At 36.6% G+C, this 27,615-nt stretch overlaps 1 protein-coding gene across 2 annotated transcripts in view; it reads left to right on the forward strand.

Annotated features, from left to right (window-relative positions):
- The window catches only part of SLC6A11 (solute carrier family 6 member 11), a 104,855-nt gene that overhangs the window by 30,101 nt on the left and 47,139 nt on the right, over positions 1-27,615 (forward strand). For both annotated transcript variants that reach the window (XM_040646635.2, XM_414302.8), the window contains one exon: positions 13,511-13,643. In XM_040646635.2, coding sequence (XP_040502569.1) covers positions 13,511-13,643 — 133 coding nt within the window. The remainder of the gene's footprint in view (positions 1-13,510; positions 13,644-27,615) is intronic.

Below are 27,615 nucleotides of genomic sequence, written 5' to 3' on the forward strand. Positions count from 1 at the left end.
AAAGGGAGCTGGACAGACAGAGAACCCGTGGTTTTGTGGTTGATTCCACCTCAATAGTTTTTTACTGGCATATAACAACAACTTAGTCCTCTGCTAAAGAAGGTCTAGTTGTTGGCCTGTCATTCTCTGAAGGGAGTGACACATTCTTAGCGTTTCCAAGTAAAGCCTAGTGAGGGAAAAAAAAAAAAAACAACTTTTTTTTTTTGCTTAGGGAAAATAAAAGCATCTGTTCTCAGCAAAAAGGAGAAGGCACAAATCCTTTCCTTGCAAAGTCAAAAAGAGTTTTTCCTGTTTCATTCAGACTGCGACTGACTGCAAGAGTCACATTGTGCTTAATCCCCACTATCCTATGAAAAGTCATTAACAAGTTGGGCCCAATTCTGCAGTGCTCAGTACCCAGAGACCTTCAGCACCTTGCAGAACGAGACCCTTTGTGCATGTCTTGTCGAAGAACATTGAGCTGTGCCAGGCTTGCTTGTTCCAGTTTAGTTCACGAGAGGCCATGTGAAAACAGCTTTTTGTTTGGATTCACATGAGCTCTTCATCTGGTTTTGCCTCAGAACCACAAATTCTGCCTGATTTCTGTTGAAAGAAGGAAGTGGGGTAGGTCTCAAAGTGCTAAGCCAAGGGTAAATGTTAGCCTAATCCAGACAGATGAACTTTCCCTTGATTTTGATTTTATCTGGAATGTTTTGTGTAACATTTCAAATGTACAGAAAAAATTACCTCAAAGATTGTGAAGTCATGTACTTGAATAGTAGGAAATACCAAAAGTAAGATTGTTCAACTTTAAGTTGATGTTTTATAGGAATTTGATTGTTTTTTGGCTAAAGAAACACACAATATTCTTTTCAGTAGAGCTGAAAAGTATGGATAGGAAGAAAATACCATGCTGGTAGTGTGTGTTTTGTTATTTTTCTCTTTGTTCATTTTCCTATATTTTGTAATCTTGTTAAATTCCTCCTCTGTTGATATTGATTTAATTAAAGCTTCTTAAGGTGCTTATGGTGTCAATGATTTTGCGATCATAGATTTCTTGATTATCTTCACATCATTTATCTTCACAAAATCTATGTAAGATCTAATTATTCCCACTTTACAGAAGGGGCTCTGAGCTACAGAGAGAGTAAAAGTGCCTAAGTATCAGAGGTCTGATAATTGTTATTTAATGCTCTTTATTTTAGAGCTGTGCTAATTTTAATTCAGTTAAGAAGAAAAATAAATGTACTTGAGTCAGTGGTTCAAATGTTTTCCCTGTGTATGCAAATTATACTTGAGTTTGGAAGGGACCTCTGGAGTTCATCTTGTCTAACCACCTAGTTAAGCATAGACACCTGGGGCAGGTTGCCCATGACCACGTGCAAGTCATTTTTTAATAACTCCAAGGAAGGAAACTCTGCAACATCTCTAGGCAATGCTGTGAGTCTGAATTAATATATTTGTATCTTAAAATAGAATTTTTAAGGGAAACTTTTAGTTCTCCAGTGAAAGGTAGGAGATACACATTTGTGTTTTGGAAGGTAATTGTATAATGTTGCAAATTCTTCTTCAGAGCCATGAACAAACTTGGTCTTTCATTTTCCAAGTTATATGGATTCTTAGTGTTCTAGTAAATGTATTATTACTTTCTAGTAGTTGGAAAATGAATACAGGCAGCTGAGAGACATGCTTATAAAGCTGATGTCTCTGGAAGCTGTTGATTTGGGTATCTAGTTTTGCTGGAGTGCTAAATCTTTTTTATTTTCTATTTATTTTTTTATTTTAAAGTATCGAAACTTTCCGTATCATTTTTAACATAGAAGTGTGTGTTTAAAGACACGCATCTGTAAAAGGCATTTCTTGATGTTGAGCAAGACATCTTACAGGGAAATTAAAAATAATTATATTGAAAAATGGTGAAAGGTCTACAACAGCAAAACCTTAGTTGTGTCATGATAAGGTTAATGAATCTCTCAATTCAGAGCGTGCTAAAATAACCAGATACGTTTTTTTCTGACTTTGTTTCAGTTTTCATTAACTTCATATAGATAACTTTCTGTTATTTATTTGAGGGAAGGCCTCTATTAAAAGCCTTCTTTTAGTTATGCCAGGTTTTGTGCAAGTACAAAAGAGAAAACATCCTCTTTAAGATAACAACTTCAGTAAAGGATGGGGAAATCTTTGCTTCACTGGCATCCATACTTAGTAAATGGTTAGGGGTTCCCTATTTTAGGGTAGAAAAAGGGAAGTACACTGACAGATTCATCTGCATACAACATGGTCTTAAAAATAATCCCTTATGTGAATGTGGTCCTCCGGGCCATGATTTAGTGGTAGGTTGTTAGAGTTAGGGCAGTATGGTTAGGTTGTGGTTGGACTTGATGATCTTTAAGATCTTTTCCAACCTAAGCAATTTTATGATTCAATTTTCTCTACTAGTTTATCATGGAAATTAGAGCTGCAAGACTACGTGTGCAAGATAAATAACGTGCAGCTCTTCTGGGACACGTTTCTTTAGTCCTTCTAGAATCCTTTAAGTGTGGTTTTGTAGAAATTAATAGACTATCATTTTTAGCTGTCCAAGAATATGTCTATTAGATTTGTTCACTGTCTTGGAATCAAGATTCTTAAGAATATTGATGCAAAGAATTTTTGAGATGATGAAGTAATTCTGAAAACGTTAAACGTGACAGTAACATTCATCTTCTTGGCTATCTATTAGTGTGGGTACTGCATAAAGGAAATGGGTCCATGCATTTCAGCAGCCTAGTATTGTTTTTGGTTTTTGAAACCGTACCATTGTAGACCTTATTCTCCACAAAAACAAAGTCAACTAACCCCTCCCCCCAAATAAAGGGTTGTATTTAAATTAAAACACTTTTTAAGAGTATTTTCCAACTACAGTTTTGTAGATTCAAGGCAGTAGCTGAAAGGGTGATGCTTAGTTTAAAGTTCCTAAAGGAGAGATGCTTTTAATGTGCAAAAAAAATGTTTGGTAGGTTTTTCACTCTTTTCCCCTATATTCTAGTGGGGCAGCAAGGAAACTGAGTTTTAGTGTCAGGAGTTTTTCCTCAGGAAGACTCATTAGCTAGTGCTATGGGTTTCATGAGTTTCTTATGAAGACTGAACAGACTGTGCAAGCCTTTAAGCAACCACGTAGGCACAGTTGTCCAGCTGTGCAGAAAAGGAAATTGACTGATAGTCTCCTGAAGTCCCCTCCTCAGATTTTTTTTTATTTGATTTCAACTCTGCTGGTTATTGTTTTTGGTTAACAAATGAAAAATGGAGTCAGTAGAATTTACCTGAATTGAAGTAAGAGTCATGTAAATGTTGCTGGAGGGTTGTGGTGGTAGTTTTATGAAGATTCCTTAGTTGTAAATGTGGACAAAGGAATCAAGACCTCCCCAAATATCTCACTTGCAGTATTCTATTTTTTTTTTCTTTTGACCTATCAACTGTTCTTTACTGCCTTGTGCCCCTGCTCCTTTGCTTTTTCCATTCTTAGTTTTCTTTGTAACTACAACTTAGTGCAGGGCTAAGAACTCACCATCGAGGACTGTTTTGCATAATCAGGGAATGGTTCTCAGTTTTTTTTTTTGTAGTCTAAAGCTCTTATCATATGAATGCTTAAAAATGAACAGTAGAGTACAAGTCTACAAACTGCCTAAACAGCTCAACAGAAATTTTGAGAGCTATCAGGTTGACTTAAATTTCTCCTAGGTGCTCCCAGGTCACAGCTACTGCAGCCTGAATGCTGAACTGATTTACGTCACTTGGTGAATGAAAACAATGTGGGGTTTTTTACTGGTTTTTTTTTTTTTTTTTTTGATCACTGTATAAACTTCTTCATAGGCCATTAGGTGGAGTAGAGGATAAACAGCACAAAGACTGAAGGTTATGAGAGAATACCAAGAAACTGTAGAGTTGAGGTGAGTGGAATGATACAAAAAAAGGTTATTTGATAGAATTAAGCTTTGAGATTTGGCTAAGAAGAAGCTGTCATGACTTCAATAAAAGAGGTTGAAGGAAAATAGGTCAGAAATAGCCAGAGGAGAAGTGAGATGTTCAAGGTTTATACATCACACTCTCTCTAGTTGTAAGTACACAGACACAAATGTACACACACAAAATAAGTTGGTGCTGTAGGTATATATGCACAGTAGTTGCTAAGCGATGTCATGTTCAGATAGTGTAGTCAAGTACTGACTTTAATGAGACAGGATAACACAAATACTTCTAATTATTTTCCTGCAGTGCGAGATGTTTTAGAGAAAAATCTGCTGAGGAACCTTTATTATTTTTAGTTTTGGTAAACTTAAAAATTTTGGATAATGAATGGTGTAGCGTAACAGTATTAGGACTTCAGAAGGAAAAAACTAGGCTGAGCAGCAGCAAATGTGGCTCAAGTAGAAATAATTCATTCTGATATGTGTAGATCTCAGGAATATGCTGTAAGAGGTAAATATTTCATAGCTGTGCATAATTCTCCAGTCATGGGATTCTCACTAGTGTGACCACTGGGAATTATCTGTCTGCTGCTTTCTGAAAGCCAAGTATGAAATAGAGCGGTTTTCAAGAAGAGAATTCTTACAGTTTGAGAAAATTTATTATAAAAAAATATTATGAGAATTATAAAGCAAACTGGTAGCCATTTGATTTTACAGGTTTTTATATCTTCACCATTTAGCATACTTTGAAAAAAATTACAGTGGGAGTATCTAAGGCAGTGGAGCATACTATCTCAATCTTTTAGCATTTTGTATACCCTGTTTAATGTTCTTTTCTCTCATTGTAAGAGAAAAGCATTCTGTATTCAAGGAAAGGTGTGAAGCATGTAGTTTTGGTGAATTTGACTTAGCTTCTCTTAATACAATAATTTGTATTAAGCTCTTAGCTTTTATCTCTTAATACAATAATTTGTGTTTCCAGTTAGTAAGCTGGGACTGCTCAGAGCCTTCTCCGAAATACCACTGGTTGTATGTTTATATATTGTTGTTAGAAATAAACTTTTCTTTTTTCCACAGAGAAGTTGTGGATGCTCCATCCCTGGAGGCATTCAAGGCCAGTTTGGTGGGGTCCTGGGCAACCTGATCTAGCGGTAGGCAGTCCTGACCACAGCAGGGAGGTTGAGACTGAATGATCTTCAAAGTACCTTCCTACCTAAGCCATTCTGTTATTTTTTTTTTTTTTTGCTTTTTTTCCTCTTTACTCACTTCCATAATAGCATTTTTCAAGCTTTTATTCTTCTTAGACTTTTCCACTTTTGAGTTGTATGGTCCAGATGAATTGATTGGTCTATATTCCAAAATATAGAGCAGTGAGCACATACTAATCAACCATAAGGAAATGTTGCAGCTCTCTTGAAGATGTTCTAGAAAAGCTTCTGTGCTGTTCAGTAAAGCTTTGTATTATAATAGAACCAAAATACCAATTTCAGCATCTCAGAGATCCCTTAAAGCTGCTCCTAATTGCAAGATCTGAGGAAAGAGGCTGGTTAAGCACTGACTCGAGCAAGAACTCACAGCATTGCTGCTTCCTAGAAAGGCTTGTAGGGTCAAGTGAGCTGCAGCATTCCGTTTTTTTTTTTTTTTTTTTTTTTTTTTTAAGATCATCTCTATCAGATAGTGGGAAAACTGAAGTGACTTACATATTGGAGAATGAATATTGCTGGTGGAGAGACAGCTTAAAGAAGCTTTAAGTTATTGATGTCAGTATATAATTAGCCAAACTGTCATCAATAAATAATGTGTCACAAATGCTCTTTGTTAGATAAGCAACTTCCTCTGATCACTGTGACAAAAATAATGCTACTTTATCTAACATTGTGTCCCTGGAAACAACTCAGCCTTTTCAGCGTGTCTGGAAGTACTACAGCCACTACAGTTCTTCCAAAGGAGGCTGACTTTATGACTGTGAACTACTTGCATAAGCTTTTGACTGCCGAGCAGTCCACAATGAGATTGTCTTTCTGCAGATGCTTACCAGAACCTGAGATGCTGGTGACTCTTTGGCCTTCTAGTTCAGGCATCAACAAAGGATCCAGGTACACAGAATCTGAATCCCTCCAGTTTTAGGATTAAGTTTCTGAGTGTCAGAAATCATATACTTGCACACAATACTCTAATAAATTTGGGTATGAAATACTCAAAGCATTACGTTTTCACAAAAATTAGAGAATATCAACTGCGTAAAGTGAGAGACAAAGAAAAACAAGAGTTTAGAAAACATTTTTGGATGAAAAATTTCTGCTTAGGAGCAGAGAACGACAGAGAGATGTTGGTGCTTCTAAGCTGATGGGAAAGCTGTGTGGCACTGCTGCTCAGATCTGTTATACTGTTTGCATGAGAAGCTCAGTAATGGTAATTTGCAAGGTATATGGACTGGATGTGAGAAATCCATGGGTATAGAAAGGGCGTTTCAAAACATGAAAGCAAACTGCACTGTAACACTACTATGGCTTTAACTCCCCACACAATGCACTGAGGACAAAGTCTGGTGTGCAGTACATAGATAGCATTGCCCCCTATTTTCCTGTCTGAACAGATAAGAAATGGCCTCAAGAGGCTGCTTTATCTGCTTTATATATTTATTTTGTTGAAGAAAAATGTCTTGTAAACTGCTCCAGATCACAGAGGGAACTCAAAGGGGCATTTCCTTAAATAGATTGAATCTGCTCTTCAGCTTTCCAAATCATGAACTAATGCAATAATTACCTCAGAATATTCCTCTCAATAATGTGTTAGTAGCACTTAATCCTCTTTCTCTTCAAGAGCCTGCTACAGTTCTGCACATTGGAACACTTCAGTAAAGATGCTTTTTCTCAGGAAAAGTATTCTCCCAACCCATGGGAAATGTAGTGCTGTGGTTCCTGTGTCCCAAGAGAGCACACTTGTAGAAGGAGCAGCTTTCAAACTGCGTTCAATCTGGATGAAAAGGTTATTTTTAGCTATGGGTAGTCAGAATTGACAGTTACCCTATAATATGCCCATCTGCAGCAATTTCAGAAATGTAGGGGCCCTTCTTTCCATCTGGTCTACTGAACCACTAAATCAAAAGGTGTTTTAGGAAATTCACAATCAAAAGCAATTTCAGTAAGTATGTAATACTTTTTCGCTTGATTTCCTTTCCATATTTTTCTAGGGGAAATACGTGAAATGGTGTTGATTGAAAGAAGCAAGGTAACCATTAGCAGCCAGTGTGTTCCTCAGATGTAGGTAGCAAAAGGCCATAGAATGTCTGGTTAATTGCTGAGGATATCTACTTAAAATGTGCTTTGATTTCTGACTCTATACTCTCTCTCACTCAGTACTTGTTCCTTTGTCTTATACACGCTACTTTTTTGATTCAAGATAAACTGTCAGCATTTGGCTTACAATAATTGGTACAATAAGCTGTAACCAGAATGAAATTGCCCTGTAAGTAATAATGCCATGATTTTGTTCAGTCTGGTTTTAAATGTCTTTGTGGCCAAACATTGGCATTTCTAGAAGCTCACAGGAAACACAAAGTGTGCTGCACAACAGATATGTCCTATTATTTCATTTACATTTATCTTTTCTTCATTTGAAGCTTTTAACTTTTATCATTTCTTTTTAATCTGTGTCATTTCTAGGGAGAAAAGTAGAAATTACTATTCAGTAATAGTCAAGCTATATGCATGTAGCAAGAGATAGTGTGTTTTTGAATGTTAAACATGTTGCAAATCTGCTCTGGTTTAAATTCAAAGTTGAGATCTTAATTTTCCACTTACAAGCAAAATATCCTGTGTGGAATTAATATTTTGCTACCACTGATACAAAAACTCTGGTCTGACTTAACCTTTAAATTCCAAATTAACCCTAATCCAGATGGGCAAATTCCCTTATTATTCTGTTTGAGATGTTCAAATGCCACCAGTCTCCTGGCTTCTTTCCTGGTTATTGGCTGGTCATGGAATTGAACTGCTGTTATTAAAAGAAAACGTGAAAATAAAGTCTTCATAATGCTCTGGACTTTTTGAATACTGCTGTTAAAGATGGACGTGCATTACTCTTCTTGGAAATCATGAAGAATTCAAGTAAATTCTAAGAGGCAATTACTGGCAATTGCTTGTTTTGCTGTATGTCTGGCATTTACCTGTGCCTCTGCTGAGCTGCATGGCTGCTGGCATCCTGATACCACCTGGGATATGCCAGATTTGGCAATTAAAAATCTTTATCACACAGAAGTGTCTGGAAATCATTCCCTGGTTTTGTGATTCCCAATAACTGAGTTTGACAAGTCAGGTTTGTCAGTTGTCTCCAGTGTCTTCTCTGAGACTGTCCGGCTTGCGTAGTTATCCGAATAGAACACTTTTGGCTCAGAAATATTGTTTTTCATTTTTACTTTTAATATCACTTGATAATTTAGAATATGAAAACTTGATGAGTTTGCAGCTCGTGTAGGGATCTGACTGTCTTCTTTTACAAGATCACATAATAGTTTATACCAAGAGTTTCTTTGGGCTTCCTAGGGTTCATTGGGTCCTCTGTTCAAGAATCACCTCTCTCAGAGCGACCACGAGGCACTCGCAACTTCTTCTCATCTCAATCTGCATAAATTATTCTGTGCACATACATTATTCTTTCCCTCTGTTCTGCTTTAATATGCACTATCGGAAGTGATGAAGCGCTGGTGCAGCCTTCATAGATGTGACTTCCTGGTCATCTTAACACAGAACTTATTTTTTTTTCAAATGGTTGTTGCTCTAAAATAAACAAGATTACCTTCAATGTTATTTTACTGTTCTTGCTCCTTACCTTTCTTCCCATGAAAAGATGAGGAGAATAAGATAACGTAGGAGGTCTTGCAGTGTTAAGTGAAGATGATGACATAGTGAAAGCTATACTACTTCTTTCTGCTGTCTAGGTAATTTATTCAAGGTCATGGCAGCTTTTAGATAGAAGTTGGACTGCTGTGGAGTGAGAAGCTGCAATCAGCTGTCATCATCCAACCCCTGAATACATCAGCCTCATTTAGTTGCAGGGGAGGGTCATGTATTTTTTAAAATGCTCCCCCCTTTTTATTAATTTAAGTTAAATAATGAAAGGACATAGATGAGGGTGTGCACAGTCAGACTGAGATGAGGCTTCGTGAGCAGAATTTCATGTTCTGAATGACTTTTCCTTTCAACACCTAACCTCTGCTGCTGCTGTTTCAGCCAGTTTCAGAAGGAGAGCTATGGCCCTGATATGAGGGAGAGCTTCATTGTACATTCTGAGGAAATCACTTACTGCCTCTGAGCAAGGCTTTCTCTTGGATGTATGTGGTACAATGTAACATTGTATGTTATAGTTTAATTAGATGTTTCAGACTTGCTGCTCACTTTCTACAGGGAACCTTAAACCTTTGTTTTCCTTAAAGAAGAGATGAAACAATTTGTAGCACTTTAGTATATTTAAAAGTACTCTTTACAGTGCTAGCAGTTGAAGTTGTTTGGCTGAGAGTGAGAAGCAGGGCTAATTATGTGGAGGCCATTAATCTGCCATTTACCTTGCAGCTCTTTACGAAAGCATACCCCAAGGTTTCTGGATGGGAAAGGTATGTGTCCCTGCTATTTGACGCTTCTCATAGAGCATTCAAACAAGACTGAGCTTGGACTTTCTGTGAACAGCTTCCAGAAAGTAGTTGCTTTCAAAGATTCTCAAGTCTTCACTGAGAATTGTGTTCGTAAGACAGTGTTGACTTTCAAAACTGGATGTGGATTATGGCATAAGTCTAATACTATTCTGCAAGATCTGTTTGAGCCCTGGCTATGTCAGTGTATCATCTATATACTTCCACTATACTTGCTGTTTTGCAGATTTCTCACTTGAGACATTCATGGGTCTGGAAGTCGATTAGTGCTTGTAGCCCTTTGCAGAACTGCAGGCAGGACATGAGCATGGAGTGTTTCAGTGAGACTGCGCCGTTGGTATTCATTGGAATTAGTGACTGGTGTGATGCAGTTAATTGTCCATATAGATGTACACAAATCTCCAAGAGAATCTGCTGCCAGTCTCTCTTAAATCTATTTAGCAATCCTCCTGGATCCATTCCTTGATGCTGGAGATTTATCACATAGCAGGTTTTGTTAGGAAGGTCTAACATGATCTGACAGAGTCTAACACAGAGTTCCCATGCTGTCTGAACTGGCTATCTCATATATGAATGCAGTACAGATACATCCATGGTATATACGTTACGGGTAAATAATTACTTGTTACAGAGGTTAGCCCAGGCAGTGTACTATGCTAACATGATCTTCAAGATCCCATCCAATTCTATGAAAATAAAAACCAAAACCACGTTTTCTAGGCTACCCCTGTTTGTCTTCTGAGTATGAAGACAACTCTGGCTGAATCTAATTGCCCAAGTCAATCTGAAATTGAACGCTTTTATCTCCAACCTTTATATTTAAGTTTTGGTTCTCTTGATAATTATGTTGTTACTTTCACAGTAAACTAGGAGTTTGAGAGTTTTCTTTTTGTTTGCTCTTTGAATTAGAAATTGTAAAGATGGGCATCTTTAGTCAAATTCTGCATGATGCCACCTGTCAAATTTCTTAGAAGAACTAATTTTAATCTATTTCATTAGACTTTCTCTGATTATTCTTTACTGATGTTATCTTTATTTCTAGACTGTGGATAAAATGTATGCTTCCTCTTCTTGATTAAAGTGTCCTTTCATAAAAGCTACCTGTTTTCAATTTTGCATGCAGTTTAATGACAGTTCTTGAGATTCTTTGCAGGTCTTACCTAGCTAATGGCATTCTAGGCTAGATAACTTATTTTCCTAGCAAGGCTACGTAAGTTTTTCAGAATAAACCTAGGTACTGGGCAAGGAGGAAAAGTGAATGAGGTGGCAATAATTTACATTTGAGCAATCTAACACTTTCCATTGGAAAGGAAAACAAACAAAAAGAAATTGTGACCTTCTTTCTCTCTTCCTCTCATGGGGGAATTCTACTGCTATGTTCCTTGGAAAATAAAGAGACAAATCTCAAGTTAAAGAAGCATCCTGCCTTAGTTAAGCAGTAAACTTTTATCACAGATATTGTGAGTTCTTGACCCTCCTGGACTGCAGCAGGTACAACATCTGCAGCTCTTGAAAGACGTGAAAGATTGGATATGTTCTGCATATGGCCATCTGAGGGATGTGCTGATAGAGAGACCTTTTCATTTTCAATCAGCTGCAGATCGTGTCTGCATTCTCCTGCTCCATCATTAGAGGCAGGTGAGGGAATGTTCCCTTCATCCTCTTCCTTCTGAGCAAAGTAGGAAAAACCAGATCAGATTCCACTCCAGCTGTCTGCAACACCTAGCACATCTTTTGTCTGTAATTAGGGAATGGAACAGTCTTCATGGTGAGCAGTTACTGCTGAGGCATAGAAAGTCTGTTTTGCAAGACCTCGTAAGAGAGAGCGTGTAAGTTGATGTGGTACAATCTGTTTGTTTTTTTCTTTTTCTCTTTTAAGAGAGCATAGAAGAAATAACAGCAACAGATAAAAGGGTGCTGGCAGAATCTTAATTCTGCCGCCTTATGAAGAAATTTTGCAAGAGAAAGCAGGTAGGCAGTACATGTGCATATAAAATTGACTCTGCCCATTGGCTTGTTGTGGCCACCTCCTTTCTGAATGCTGTGTAGCCACAAGGTATGGACTGTGAGCCAAAAACCTCAACTGTCTGTCCTGCTGTCTGGGAAAAGGAATTGCTTATATTTATTTTAGGCATGGCTTTGAATTACGCTGCCATACATCTTACTCTGTGAATAGATCTCCTCAGCCAATGCCTGAGTCAAATGCAAGAGAAAGAGTTAAGATCCTGTGATTAGTTGTAAGTTGGACTTGGTTTTATTTTAATACTCAGCTTGGTAACCTGAATATATTTTGTTATAATTAAACTGTCTGCATAGCACATTAATTGTATGTACATACAGTAATTATCTCTCAGAACTGTATCCAAAATCATTTATTATAGATAATGATAAGAAGTAATACTTTGTTTTTAGCTATATTAACAGTATCAGAGTACTTGTAAACTTGAATTAATTAGTTGTCATTCACAACATCCTGGAGAGGGAGGTTAGTGCAGGGCTCAAGTCTGTGGGATTTGTGTAAGCAACATCTAATAAAGATTTCAAGGGAATTTTGGATCGCTATAATTCATGTAAGGGTGAACACTGGAAATTTATGTATGAGTTTGTCTATGTGTATACACAGCATATAACACTGCCAATATAGTTATGGAAATAGATGAAATGAGCTGTGACCAGACCCAGCTGAGAGGTGATAAAAGGCCTGAATGGCTGAAATTAATTATTCAGAGTGTAAAATTAGCAAATGACTAATTGCTTCATTTAAGTTGATTAGGGTTTCTTTTAGGTTAAGGAGCAATTGAAAAAACTCAAGGGAGTTCATGAAAATCAATGAAGTTTAGAGGAGTAAATTTTTGCTTTTACTTTTAACTCTATGCAATAGAATCTGAAATACCTGTGTTTTATTTACAGGCTGGTAAAGAATTTACATTTTCCTTAAACTGTGTACTTATCTAAAGCAAAAAACCAGTGAGCATGAAAGGAATGTGAATCCCCCAGATAAGAGATTAATTTTCCTCTTGAGACATTGGTCTCGTGAAGAAAGCGCTATCTCAGATTTGTGAAGCTTGGTGCCACAAGTGTCCTGTCTGAATACTAGCAAGGGACTTATATTTCTGTTCACTGACTCTTGTTTTACAAAAACAATGAGATACACCCCTCTGCATGTTGTTAACTGATTTAGTAAATCCTTTGGCTATAGGATGTGAGGAATGTTCCTAAGATGGGAACTTAAGGTTTTAGATCTGAATAGACTTTTCTAGTATTTCAAATATGCTATCTTAAAATAGTAAATGCAATATATATTTTTATTGATCATTTTTCCATCTAAAAAACATAATTTTTAAAAACATTGAAACTTTCCTGTTGTTTCCTAAATAAGATCCATCCGAAAGATATTATGAAGTTTGACTTCAAATATAAAAAGTTGTAAAATTATAGTTCAGTTTAGAAAAGGCAGTTATGAAAATAGGTGTTGCAAGGTAAAAATAAAGGTTTCAGCTCAAATATTTATTATTCGAAAAACAATAAAACTAAAACAACAACAACAAAACTGCACAAAACATTATTGGAGTGTTTTGTTTTGGATCTGTATCACCTGTTGATGATTCAGACAGGCAAAAGTTTTGTTTCATTTTTCTTTGACTTTTCCTTTTGTACAAAATTTTCCATGCTGAATCTGTTTTAAAATCTTTTTGATTTTTTTTCACTGACCTGTGAGAGTCACACACTTGTTTATTTTAAACCTGGTTTTAAACTCACTGGCAATATTCCCTTTCTTCCCCTTTTGTATCTTTATACTTGACGTGGTCCATTCTTTCTAGTCAGTAGCCAGAAGTCTTCCTGGTTGAATATGATTTGGTTTTAGATCAGTGTTTTGTATGCAGTACTATTTTGTTTAAGTATTGTTTAAATTTTTGTATTTTTTCTCCATTGGTAGACGCAGGGTGCTGGCTATATCTGATGGCATTGAACATATTGGGAATCTTCGCTGGGAACTTGCATTGTGCCTCCTTGCTGCTTGGACTATCTGCTATTTTTGCATTTGGAAAGGAACAAAGTCAACTGGAAAGGTAGGGTTGAAATACTATGCATCAACTGAACTATTACTCGCTTGTGCCCCAAACCTGTGTGTTATTATTTACCTTTCCTTACATTTTAATGGTAGAATCTTAAGTGCATTTTACATTTCTGTAAGTATCTGTATTTATAGAGTATATGAAGTATTAATACTGAGTAATTAAGAGTTAGTCCTATTATTGTTTTTATTTTTCTTTGCATTGGTTTGCTCCCCTTGGCTTTAGTGATCTTATTCTCTAATTCTTTTATGTGAGACTGTTTTTTGTTGTTGTTTTCCCCATAGTTGTTCTGTTAATTTAGGCTCCCTTAGTAGCCAGCCCTTTGAACCCTGGGATCAGTAAGAGTTGTGTTGATTTCTGTGCACATAGTATTGAAATATGAATTTGGTCCTAAACTGAAGAGGGTTGAAACTCTCAGTGACACAAACAAATTACACAAACAAGCAGAGCATTCAGAAATACAAGGAAACTATAATAATGCTGAGGAAAACAAAATAGATCAGCATAAGCAGAAAAAAAAAAATAAAAAATAAAAACTCAGAGAGATGAAGATGGATGTATTAGGCAAAAAATAAAAAATAAAAATCCAGGCATTCTACACTGGAAACCCAACAGAACAATACAACTTCACAGACTAAGGAATACTTGGGACAATGGAGGGGTCACCTCAGCGCAGTAGCAGACATAGATCTGAGTAGAATATGTGGTTAGTTGAGTAAGCAGGGAGAGGAAAAGAGTAATTAGGAAGGGACCTAAGAAAACCCAATGGTTTCTCATGTGGAAACCAAAGAATACAAGAAAAAAAAATGCTGGATTGCTGAAACATTTTGTTTATCTGATTTTTGGTTGTTTACTACATGCTTAGTTTGTAATTGTGGTTAGATTTTTTGTGTGTTTGTGTTTCAGGAGGCTGTATTTATAAATGAAATATTTGAAGTGTAGTGTGTTTTCTTTTTATTATTATTATTTGGAAAATATAGGAATGACTTTTTCTAGCTTTCATGAACACATTCTTCTTCCTCTCAAAATTATGGCTGTAATTATTTGCTGAATTCTGTTTCCATTTGCCAACTGTGTCAGTCAACCTGGCACTGCATTTTTCACCTAAGTAATTTACACAGAGGGATTTAGACAGCCCTACTTTTATCAAGTTGCTGCTTGAAAGAAGCTGAGAGGCACTGTCAAGAGATACATATAAGCAAGAATAGGTTAGAGGAGAAGGGAAGCGGGAAGACAAAAGTATAGAGCGGCAAAAAAGTGAGATAAGGGAATGGCAAGGTAAATGTACATATGTCTTTGAAGTATGCACTCCAAGGAGGTAAGAGAGTGGTTTAGAGCTACAACAGGCAGCGAAGAAATGAAGTTGAGCAAAACTAATTTTTTTTTCCATCAGAAAAAATGTCTAAAGATGGATATCTATTCTAGCATAGAATAATCTTGTCCCAAAGGTGAAGGAAAAGCATGTATTTTGAATGCACGTGTGCATGAATACAGGGCTGTGCAAAACTGCATACACTACTCAAGAAAAAGAGCACTGGTAGAAATGATCTGCTAATAGGAGGAGTCTCTAGTGATCTCAGAGGGGATTTACTTTGTTTTAGCATTTGTGCAGTTTACGTTTGGATTTTTATTATTCACCACATACATATCGCGTAAGGTTCCTGCTTATACCACTTCTAAGGTGCTATATGAACCTTGTAAGGTTCATAGCTTATACCACTTCCCCAGGAAAAGGTCTCGCATTTGGAAGTGATTCAAGTGAAACTGTTAGATTTTTTTCCTGATAGCTTACCTAAACTCTTATCTCACTAGGAAACGTAATAAATCTATTTTGTTTCAGTTTCATTTTGATAACCATCTTCCTGATGAGGTTAAGTGAAATAACCTGAGATAGAAACATGTCTTGCCCACTTGAAATAGGATAAGCTTTTCAGCTAATCAGAATTAACTTAGCTGTCTTGCAAAAGAAATGCAAAGAAAGTGAAATCAGTGCTCAGTCTTCAGCTTTATTTGTCTCAGAGGGGTCCTGTCTGAAGTAATTTCATTATATATTTATACTACTGAGGTTGTTTTGCCAGAAGCTGTGCTTCTATCTCCAAAGTCATGAGGAAGCCAACTGGTTCCTCACGCTAAAGAAGACCACACTGTGGTCCTCAGCAGTCTGTCATTCAGATGATCTACTACTTCTGTTGCAGTAAGGTTATTTCATAGCCAACACTAATCCTTTCTTATTTCATTTCTGCTCCTGTAATTAGTAAGGAAAGCCTTTTAGTAGATCCATGTGTGATATTGAATTGATTTCAGCAATACATTTTTTCACCCTGGTGTTAATTCATTTTTCAGATTGATTTCAGAATTTTAATGTTCTTACACTTGTCTCTTATCACTGAGAAGGTCCCTGCAAACCTGTGCCATCTTACTGCTTCCTTAGACTTTCTAAGCACAGATTTAGAAGTCAAATGTTGTGGGTGTTACAAAGGATAAAAATGCTCAGAAATAGAGATGGCAGAGCAGTTTTCTGGACTGAGTTTCTATGTCTGATATAATGGTGGTTTAAAAGTTCCTAATTAAGCTCATCGTTCTCTAGTCTTTCACGTTAGATTGAATTTCATTATGTGCTTATTTCCAGGAAGCATTTAAGATTTTCCTCTAGATTTTTAGTGTGATATTAAAATTGTTTTTATGCTAGGCTGTTAAATTTCCTATACACTTCAGTTGGATTGATTATTTTCAATGAAATAATGCATTTATTCAAAGCAGAAAATGTCATAAGGTTTTATTACCTTTGGAGACATTGTTGAAGACTGGTGTCTGTGGGCCAGAATAGCAGCAGAGAAAGAGGAAGGGGAAAAGACAGAAAATGAAGGAGGAGAAAGATAGAGGTCGAAGGAGGCATAATGTCTTCAGATAACTATGCTCTGTGAAATATTCAAGAGGTCAGTTTATCCCTCTCCTCTTTTTCTCTGCATCCTAGTGCATGATGGCAGGAAAAAAAATCCAAGCAATAAAAGTTGTCATTCAATCAAACCATCATTCTCTGAGTAGCACTAATACAGAATTCATCTACACAGATTATGAATTGAATGTTTAATATTTTAAATTAGTAAATGTATTAAATCTAACATAAAGCTTAACTCCAAATGAAGTTCCTGTGACACTGTTAAGGAGGTGTTTCAGCCTTTTGCACTTAGAGTTCTTGACACTGATCGCTTTCTTGCAAAACGTTTTACTTTTCCATTCCAATGGATGTCTAATATTAAAACTATTTCAGGTGGTTCTGACAGCTAAATATGCCAACAGAATGTTTTTTGTATATTATAACTTACTGAGATTGATAACATATAACAATCTTGCCCCCAAATGCTCCCAATGTTGAGGTAAGAACTATGTAGGAGACTGATAAAGATTAATTTTCTGAACACATTAGGTATCATCCTAGACTGTAGTCATTAGCTCTTAATTTAGTACTTCATTTTTGAAAAACATTTATGATTAATAACTTTGGCAATTCTGGATATTTCTATGATGCATACAACTTACATAGTGGCTGAGTCTTGCTAATTTTTGATATTCAGCTAACATTTGTGAAATCTTCACGTAGCAATGAAAAGGATACCAGTTCTTTTCTGGATCGTAACTGTATGTTTATAAATTTGACTAATTGTCCTTGAGCTTTAAACTTTGAGAAGGGTACAGTGGAGCTTCCTAATCAGTTCTTTGTGGAGAACTTCCTTCCTTTCTGAAGGAAGTAATCCTAATATCTTTTTCTTTTTCTAGTGGCAGTACAGATGGTTTTTTAGATAGAGATCATTCCTGTGACCTCATAATGACTCCTTGTTTCAAGCAAGATTTCTACACCAATCCATATTGTTTATGTGCAATATCACTTACATTTCCAGGAAAAGAATGTAAAGATGCTCTCTGTCTCGTTGCAAAGAGTTGTGCCTAATGAATGAATAATGCAAACTCCGCCGAATATTTCAGTAGGTCTGCCAAAGGATATTATAGATATTATATCTATCTAGATTGTCAAAAGTCATGTTTTGCAGAACATTTGTAACATATCAGGTAATATTAACATAAGAATCTGTGCTCCACCATTTCCTTCTTTGCTTACAACTCCTCAATTATTTTTATATAGAGTCTACTACAATTAGAATGGTAATAGAATGCATTATTAAATTATGGTTTGGTTACAAAAAGCAAACAACGGATGGACTTACATTCCTTTTGATATTAGTAAACTATAATAAAATTCAGAGTTCAGTCCAATTCATGCTCTGAAATCTTCCCATAAATTAGACTAATAAGTGTTTTTTTTTTTTTTTTCTCCCAGTATATGGCTGCTATCATTTGGGTAATACTGATTTGGGGGGAAAAAAAAAAAAGATGAAGATAGTTGAAGGAAAATTGCTATTGGCCAGGGAAATATCATTTAGTAAAAAGATAAAAATAAAATAGCCTACTATAATGCTGTAAGCCAGATTTCATTGTTTCAATTAACTCAACATGCAGTAAGCATTTTCTGCTAGAAAGTGTTGGAATCTTGTGTATCAGGAAGATTTTGATAGTAGAGTATCATACTGCTTGTAATGATCACTGCTTGTAATGATGTAAAGACTCATGTAGTTGTTGAGTCACCATGAATGAGTTCTCATTAATACCAAGAAGAATCTTCTTTTATTACAGACAAAACCAAACAGAAGGTTCTACAGTTTTTGTTGGTTTTTTTTTTTACTTCCATCTAAGTCCTGGTGAAAATAAGGCATAGCTTTAGGATCATTTGTAAAAATAAATTCCATAAGAGCCTCTTTTTTTTTAACTAGTTTATCTCTAAATGTTTTATCCCTTCCTATATTGTGTGTTGAACTGAACTTCAGCACCACCATAATTTTAGAGTTTGTTGACCTTACACAGTTTCTCCACTTGCACTTCAAAGCTAAAACATAAAGGGAGGCTAAAAAAAAACCAAAAGAACCTGATTCAGAAATATAAGATTAGGGATATTGTACTGAATTAGCACCAGGGCATTCAGAAAGGATCAACTCTTTCACAGTTACTGACTGCCCACAAGAAAATCGAGGAGTAGACACAGAGCTTCAATGTTTTGTCCTGTAAAAAGATGTGGATTTTCCTCTAAAACTTGTTGTTGTTGTTTCTTTTTGTTTTGATCATAATCAACTTTTAATTGTCTTGTACACCTTCTCATCAAGCTTTGTCTTGAAAGCATATTAGATAACATTTTTATGGCTCTGTTTATAACTTGCTAACCACTTCAGCTCTGTGGGTACTCCATTAACCATAGCACAGAAATTGTTGCTAAAAGGTATTGTTGTGCTCACATGTATAAACAGTATGTCAGAATATGCATTGATAAAGATGCCCTCTCTGCATATACATGAGCTGTATAAGATGCTTGATTAAGTAGTATTACAAGTCAAAGTTTGGAAGAATAGCACAGTGATTACACGGCATCTCCTCCTACAGCTTTTCTTACTTTTCTTCTAATTTTTCATTCAGTAGCCTCACACTGTCTGTTACATCTTTAAAAAGGATACTGTTTCGTTAAGAAAATAGTTTGCAATCATTTTAAATTAACAAATATGACTTCACTGCATACATAAATAATAATGAATAATAAATGAATAAGTATGAACTCACTGCATCAATGGATACGGGAAGAGCCCCTGACGTCACCTATCTTGACTTCAGTAAGGCCTTTGACACGGTGCCCCACAACATCATTCTCTCCAAATTGGAAAGATACAGATTTGATAGGTGGACTGATCAATGGACAAAGAACTGGCTGCAGGATCGAGTCCAGAGAGTGGTGGTCAATGGCTTAATGTCTGGGAGGAGATCAGTGGAAGTGGTGCCCCCTAGGGCTTGGTGCTGGGGCGATACTCTTTTGTATCTTCCTGAGTGACATCAGCAGTGGGGTCCAGTGCTCTGAGTGAGTTTGCAGATGACACCAAGCTGTGGGGTGCGGCTGACACATCAAAGGGATGGGATAACATTCAGAGGGACCTAGACAGGCTTGAGCAGTGGACCCATGTGAACCTCATGAGTTTCAACAAATCCAAATGTATGATCTTACACCTGGGTCAAGGCAATCCTCGCTACCAGTGCAAGCTGGGGGATGAAAGGATTCAGCGCAGCCCTGCTGAAAAAGACCTGGGGGTGCTAGTGGATGGGAAGCTGGACATGAGCCAGCAGTGTGCCCTCACAGTCCAGAAAGCAAACCGTATCCAGGGCTGCATCAAAAGCAGTGTGGTCAGCAGGTCAGGAAGGTGATCCCGTCCCTCTACTCTGTGCTGGTGAGACCTCACCTGGAGTACTGTGTCCAGATGTGGAGTCCTCAGCACAGGAGAGACATGGACCTGTTGGAGTGCATTCAGAGGAGGGCCACAAAAAATGATCCAAGTGGTGGAACACCTCTCCTATGAGGACAGGCTGAGAAAAGCTATGGCTGTTCAGCCTAGATAAGAGAAGGCTGTGAGGTGACCTGATAGTGGCCTTTCAATATTTAAAGGAGAGCTACAAAAAGAAGGGGACACTCTGTAGCAGGATCTGTGGTGATAGAACAAGGGAAAATGGCTTCAAGCTCAAAAAGGGTAGATTTCGGTTAGACATAAGGAAGTCTTTTACTGTGAGAGTGGTGAGGCACTGGAACAGGTTACCTAGAGATGTGGTGGATGCCCCATCTGTGGAGACTTCTAAGACAAAGCTGGATAAGGCCCTGGGCAGCCTGATCTAGCTGTGGTGTCCCTGTGCATTGCAAGGATGGCCTTTAAAGATCCCATCAAACTCTTAAGGATTCTATGATTCTATGACTTTAAACTCTTTATTGGTAGTTATCACATATTAAAGTATGAAGCATTCTGATTTACTTTTATTTTTTTAGTGGTTACTTCCATTATTCATTTAAGTATTTCATTTTCTATGATGATATCTTTGAAAAGTTATAAACACCTCAAGAAAGCTAAAAACTTGCTTTTTCTAAGGGAACAGCAGTAATGTTTAACCTAACACAAATATGCAGTGTATTGGGTTGAATATATGTAAGTGATGGCATAATTTATTTCACTCCTATGCTGTTATTTGTTTCCTGTGCATATACATTATATAGTAACCCATAAAGCTCGGTGGGTTTTTTTAGTCTGCTTAATGTTATGATAGCCTATCTTACTCTAAATGATATGTTTGGCAAATTTGGTTGGATTCCATATAGACTCTGATTTTTCATGGTTTCAGTGTTTTATTTACATATAAATCTTAAAGCATTTGAGGGTCTTAGCTTTGTGAAATTCCTGTTTTGACTGCATGGCTCTGGTCCTTCCCTATGCTCTTCTGTTCTGACTCCTTAATTATTTCTACTGATTCACACCTCATCTGCTGAGATGACCAGAATACGTGGCCACTTAAGGGTAAATTGACAAGATATCCAGTGGATTCTAGACTTTTATGTATGAAAAGACCAGAGACAGGAGAAAACGACCATGTATGATTAGGCTGCCAGAGTGTCTTGGCATAAACCTATTAAAAAAACCAGCAAGATGGTTTTCTATATAGTTCTGATATTAATAGTAATTTGTAAAAATTGATGGACAGGAAATAACTGTAAACTGGACAACCATTTAGAACAAGTTAATAACATGGCCAATGAATTGTGCTACTGTACAATTAACATCTGCATTTTAGTAAGTTTTAATTAAAAATGGAGGATCCTGTGTTTGTACTCTGGGAGTTTCGAAGGCCTTCTGTCCCAGGCTGCAGTTCTAATAGGCCTGAATAGTTTAATTTGAAGTTGACACCTGGGCTTTTGAAAGTTTATTCTAACAAATCAAGCTTCTCACTATGCATTGCTAGAAAAAGATAAGGTGACAACTTCACTTAAACACTGGTTATGTATTATTATTAATTTTCCTGTTGAGGAAAAAAAAATGCGTGAATGGCTTAAGCTGTCAACAACAAACTGTTAAGCTGCCAGACTCTGCCGGAGTATAGTGTCATCTTTTACTACTGAAGGCTGTACTTTCCCACATTACTCCTCTTTTTATAGTTTTCCTTTCTTTCTTCTGCATTTTCTGTGCATGCCTCATTTGGTTCGGATTGATGATCTTCACCTTTCCTCAGACAGATCTCTTCTTTGCCCTTGTAGCCTCTTTTCTTCTCTCCATTGTCAACCTACCTAAGGGTAGCTGATCTAGTGTTTTGTCGTTCATGCAATTTTATTCTGGTTCTGGAATAAACTTCAGTGATCCTATTCTGTGTCTAACTTTGTCTGAAATATTTTATCATAGTATTTAGTACGGGAAGGTGTGAATACTGCTTTTATTTTCATCTGTGGTAACACGTGAAACTTAGATGTTTCACCATAGTGCAACTTTGCTGATGTCATAGTGCCTTCTAATTTACAGTTGTGTAAAAAGAACTGACATATGGAACTAAAACAAGGAAAATAGTTGAAATATCTGTTAGGAGACATGGGCAGAGATGCAACTCGACATGTCAAGACTAATGAGTGAAAGAAGTAGGGGGGCTGTATGAAAGATGAAGAAGGACTCTCTATCAGGAAGTGTAGTAATAGAACAAGGAGTAATGGCTTTAAACTGAGCATAGGTTTAGATTATTTGCTATGAGAGTGGTGATGCACTGGAGCAGGTTGCCCAGAACACCAGGATGGATGGGGCTTTGGACCACCTAACCTAGCAGAATGTGTATGTGTATCTGGAAAGGAGATTAGAACTTGGTGACATATAAGGTCCCTTCCAACCCAAAGTGCTCTATGAAACTGCTAGAATTAGAAGGTTAGCAAGACATGGGAAGGAATGTAGTGTGGTTTGAGACCCTAAACTCAGAGGTAGACTGTTTCATACCTTTTACACATTTATTTCTGCCCTCCCTTGAGGAGTTAAGCCTTGCTTGCCAGCAGTTAAGGCTCAGTCAGTAGTCTCAAAGAAAATTTATTTCTCAATAGCAGGCTATGTAAAAACCTTAATGGATTCAATGAGGCAGAAAGAAAGACTAAAAGGACAGAAGGAGAAGATAAAAGAGAAAGATGTATGGATGAAAAAAAAAAAAAAAAGAAAGAAAGGACTGGGGCCCATTGTGAGGAGCCCAGGAAAAGGAACTAGGCAGCAATGATTGTATCTCCTGAAGTGTCTTTTGTTTTAGCCTAAAGTAATAGCAGAGAATAGCCCTTCACTGCAAGGCTTTAACACTCTGTCCAAGACTGATCTCTGTATTCAAAAGGAGAAAGTAGAACATTCATGAGATGCATGCTGAGTTCCTGCTATCCGCCTCCTCTGTGTGAGGTTTTAAAACAGCTACTGAGATTTTTTTTTTTTTATTCACTCTCCTGTGCACTGAGCATTTAAGGACACCTCAGATTTGTTAGTAAAGGAGATTTTTGTGCCTTTCAGAGTGGTTTTCTCAAGCTTTTCTCTAGCAGCTGAGAAAAGTATCAAGTAGTAAACATAAATAAGAATTGCATCTACATGATTTCATTCCTTGCTAGGTGAACCTTAACAGTGCAGGCCCATTTTCATATGAATCTTTTGTTACTCTGGATCTGAGCCCAGGTCCACAGCCTGAGTAAATGAAGAGTGGATTTCAGTGCACTGGAGGGCAGCTCGGGGCACATGTATGTGTGAAGATTTGGGGGCAGAGAAAATCACCTGTCCTGTCAAGTTAATGTATAGAAAAAAGCAAGGATAGAGAGGAAAGGAGGAAGGCTACCTTTGATCATTTTAGTGCTAATTCACAGAAATTTTCTGAAAAATTAAAGGTGAACCACAAAGAGATGGATTAGCATAGAGATATCTCTATAAGAGAAATTTATTGATTGGCTGCAGGTAACACATAATGAGTTATTCTCTCCTTGAAGTTACTATGCATTCATACGATTTCTTCATGTTTTTCTATTTACAGAACCTGCCCTTCTTACGATTTCTTTTATTTCCTACAAAAATAAGTCAGCTAACAATACATAAGTCAAACAGAAGCCAATGTATAAGTTGTTCTGTGTACTCCAGTCTTTGCTGATACAACTGTGTCAGGGATAAACTTTACTTCTTTTAGACATATGGCACACTGCTTTCTACAAAGCTCATCTGTGCTTTTTAACTGCCGAGTTGTGAGGCTGTTCTACAAAGATTGGTTTGGTTACGAGTACACAAATTCCTTTTGGATATTACTTTTGTTGGGTCTTGATTTTATTCAACAAGGACATGCAAAAGAACTGCTTGGTCTTGCAACACAACATGGAAAGAGATATTTATAGCACTCTCTTTCTTATGATTCTTTGTTTTCATATTTCTTTAGCCTAAGTAAAATAGGTAAAATAACCCAATTCTCACATGGGTGGTTTGTTCTCAGCTAGTGGGAGTCTATAAAGCATCAGGATTGGCTCATTAGCAATTTGCAAGGTGGTGTGTAGGTAACCACCCCCATGGCACTATATGTGAAGGTTAGTACTCTATCAAATTCCTGCTAGTAGGAATATAACCTGGAGAGAATGCACTCTCTAGGTTATACAGACAGTATATCTATGATGTAAAGGTGTCTTTGTAGTAGTAGTTCTGTTTACAAGGCATCACTTGAGAGATCTACAAAATTTAATTCTATATACCATCTCAGTGTCATGGATTGAATCCGACTCTTTCTTAAGAATGGGAAAACTTATCGAAATAAATTTCTACATGAGCAACAAAGGCAGCTTCTGCAGTTTCTGGTGCTATATTGGCTACTAAAACACATCCCAGAGAAAAGAGTTGGCTGCAGTGCACCTGCTGTTCGATTTGCTTTTCAGAAATTAAGAAAAAAACAACAAAAAAAAAAACAAAAAAAGAAGAAAGAAACTCAAATAATCCTGTAAAAGCTTGATTGTGTCATGTCATGTCTGTAGAAAGATAAAACTGCAGCAGAATCATAGTGTTAAGTCCAGGCCAATGTCTTTATTGTGTGATTCCTCTCCTTTTCTGATGCATCACATCAGATCTACTCATTCTGTGAAGTTCAGCTCAAAAGCAGAATTAATTTTCAGCACACTGTGTCAGATCAGCATCCTACAAGTGGACCATGGGGTGATCTAAGGGCTAGATTTAGAGTCTGCAGTAGTAGGAAAGTTACAGTGCAGTAAGCCTTGAAGTAAAATATAGATGTGACTAGCTGCACTGTAATAAAAGTAGTAGCCATGGGGAATGGAAATGTGGAGAATTTGGGATGTGGAGGATAATTTAAGTGCTAAAGCTATTTATTATGTTATTGGAGCAGGCTGCCCAGGGAGTTGGTGGAGTCACCATCCCTGGAGGTTTTCAAGAAAATGGTGGATGTCACACTGAGTGAAGATTTAGTGGGATGGTTGTGATAGGCTGATGGTTAGACTGGACTAGTGGTCTTTCCAGTCTTTATGGTTATATATAGCTATTAATAATTATTATACTTAATAAACACAGTATTGCAAATGTTTTATGGTGAATATATCTCTCAGCAGTCACGATAGTGATGAAGACCTATATTCACCAGTAGATGAATTGTAAGAATTGTATCATCTTGTGCCTAAACAAACACAACTTTTTCAGTAATCAATGATGAGCTCTGTTTTATCCTGCAAACAGGAAAATAATCTCTTATCCTGTCCTATTCTGACCCTTGCATCTTTATCTGCTTCATAGGTTAAGCATTTTCAGAATACATCAAAAGCTACTGGATAGAGCCTTCAGTGAGATCTCTCTAAATTAGCTAAGAAATGAAGCCCATCTAGTGCCTTATTTGTACCTCATTTCTAAATGTCACGTCTAAACTCAGAAACAACTGGAAATTCAGGTGCCTAGTAAGGGACAGTTCTGTACTTTCTTTTTGTAGAAATTGAATGTCTTATATCAGAATTGTCAGAAACTCAGCCCATATTAAAAGCTATTTAGGAAAATTTTAGGTTTCTGTACCTGTTTATAACTAATATCAGTATCTGGCTTGTTGTATATTGCGGAAAAATGAGATGGCATTCAGAAGTCTGAAAAGTCTGGAAGGTTCTGAAAAGGAATAGCTTTGATTTATAAAAGCTTGAACTTTTTGAAGACCTTTACAAATTGTGGGGAAAAAAAATCCTCAGTTGATTAATTAGTCCTAATTCATATTTAAAATTCTTCCTGACTGATTATTATAGTTGACTTTTACTTGATTAAATAGCAGTCTTTGAGATATTTGCATCTCTGCAAATTCACTACTTGATAGGAGCTACACATAAACACTTTTGCTTGTAGTGATGAGCTTAGCGAATATGTTTGAAGCGCTTCCTGTATTATTGTGAGGAAGACTGGTATAGAACAGGTCTTCCTCTTTGTGCACTAGCAAAAATAGTAAAAAAGTATTATTCTCAATATTCATAGTTTCAACACACCTGTGTTTTATTTGATGTTCAAGTTCTATGCTGTCTCATTTATGGCTGTGATAAAATGCTCTTTAAGCAGGATAAAATATAGGATACTTGTCTGGAAATCACTGAGACTATATTTGTTTCTATTTAAGTTTAGTTTCTCTTGGTAACCTAAGAAATGAATGTTTTTGGTAGCATTATTGGCTAAAGTAAGAAATCTTACACAAATAAATGGAAGCAGAGCTTTGCATTTGCCCCAGGCAATAAATTTTTAAAATTCAATGTAAGATCTGTAGGCCACATGAAAATAGCCAACAAGCTTGAAGAGCAATTTCAGAAGAAAAATTGATCTTGATCTCAATAGTCCTGGGAGATCTGGAAATAAAACCAGCTGTGGTAATAACTTGAGAAAGAATTTCAAGTGACAAATTTAGAAAACTTGATGTTGTTTAAGAAATATTTAGGTAGAGAAATAGCTATTCATCTATGTTTATTGTTCACTTCAGAATGAACTGCTGCAGTTCATTGTTATTGTCTGTCTTTGTTACTTTTTCATTACTTTCTTATGTTCTTCATAATCCTGGATTGGTAGAGCCTTAACCACTGCATGGATAAAAACAAGGACTTGCGCAGCTCTGATAAATGGAGACTTTTCTGTCCCTCAGCCATTGAACTCGGTGTGATTTGACATTAAAATTATTTACGTGTTAGTGGTGTTACTATGTCATGATTAATATTCTACTTCCTGCAATCACTGTGCACTTAATAAGATTCTTTTATACATTTATGAAGCCTACTCTTTTGCCACCCAATTTTCTAGTGCACCATGCATTCCCAGTGGTTTGTTCCTCTTTGATGTTTATTTCTTAGCTCTTAAATCCTACTAAAATTTCTTAACTGTTGGTTTTTGAACTGCCTTCCAAGAAGGACTGTTGTCACATTATTAATCAGTAGCTTACAAAAAATTCTGATTCTTGTGAACAATAAACTGGTTTAAGGGTGATTAAAAGGATTATTCTGGTGCAAATTTGTCTCTGTATAAAAAACACCGAGAAAATAGAGAAATCATCCGTTTTGCTGATTCTATCTCCTACCCCAATAATACCTCTTACAAATCCACTCCTCTGGTATTTTGTTGGCTTTTTTGTTTGGTTTCTTTTCTGCATATGAAATTTTAGCTTAAAAATATTGGTAGATCTAGAAAATGTATTTTTCCCTCTTGAAATACTTTTGAAAAAACTTGTGAATCAGCTGTCATTCCTTTATGCCATTTTTCTTGTAAATCCAGTCAGTGTTGAAAAATCTCTCTTCTGTTGTGATTTGTATATTCATAGATGGTAGAGTGTCATATCAGCAAAAGACTCTTTCAGACAATGATGAATGGAAAAATTTGCAGTATACTCTAATGGTTGCAAAAGAAAATCATAATGTTATCTGTTAACATCTAAGAGGTTAGAATTTGTAAAACTGAAAAATCATTAGTGGAATAAGATGGCTGGGTTAAGTGCAGCATGTAGACTTTCTTAATGGAATACATGCCTACATTGATAACACAATGGCATACGTACAAAGACAGAGACTGTGGTA

This window comes from Gallus gallus, chromosome 12 (genome assembly GCF_016699485.2).
Source record: "Gallus gallus isolate bGalGal1 chromosome 12, bGalGal1.mat.broiler.GRCg7b, whole genome shotgun sequence".
NCBI lineage: Eukaryota > Metazoa > Chordata > Aves > Galliformes > Phasianidae > Gallus > Gallus gallus.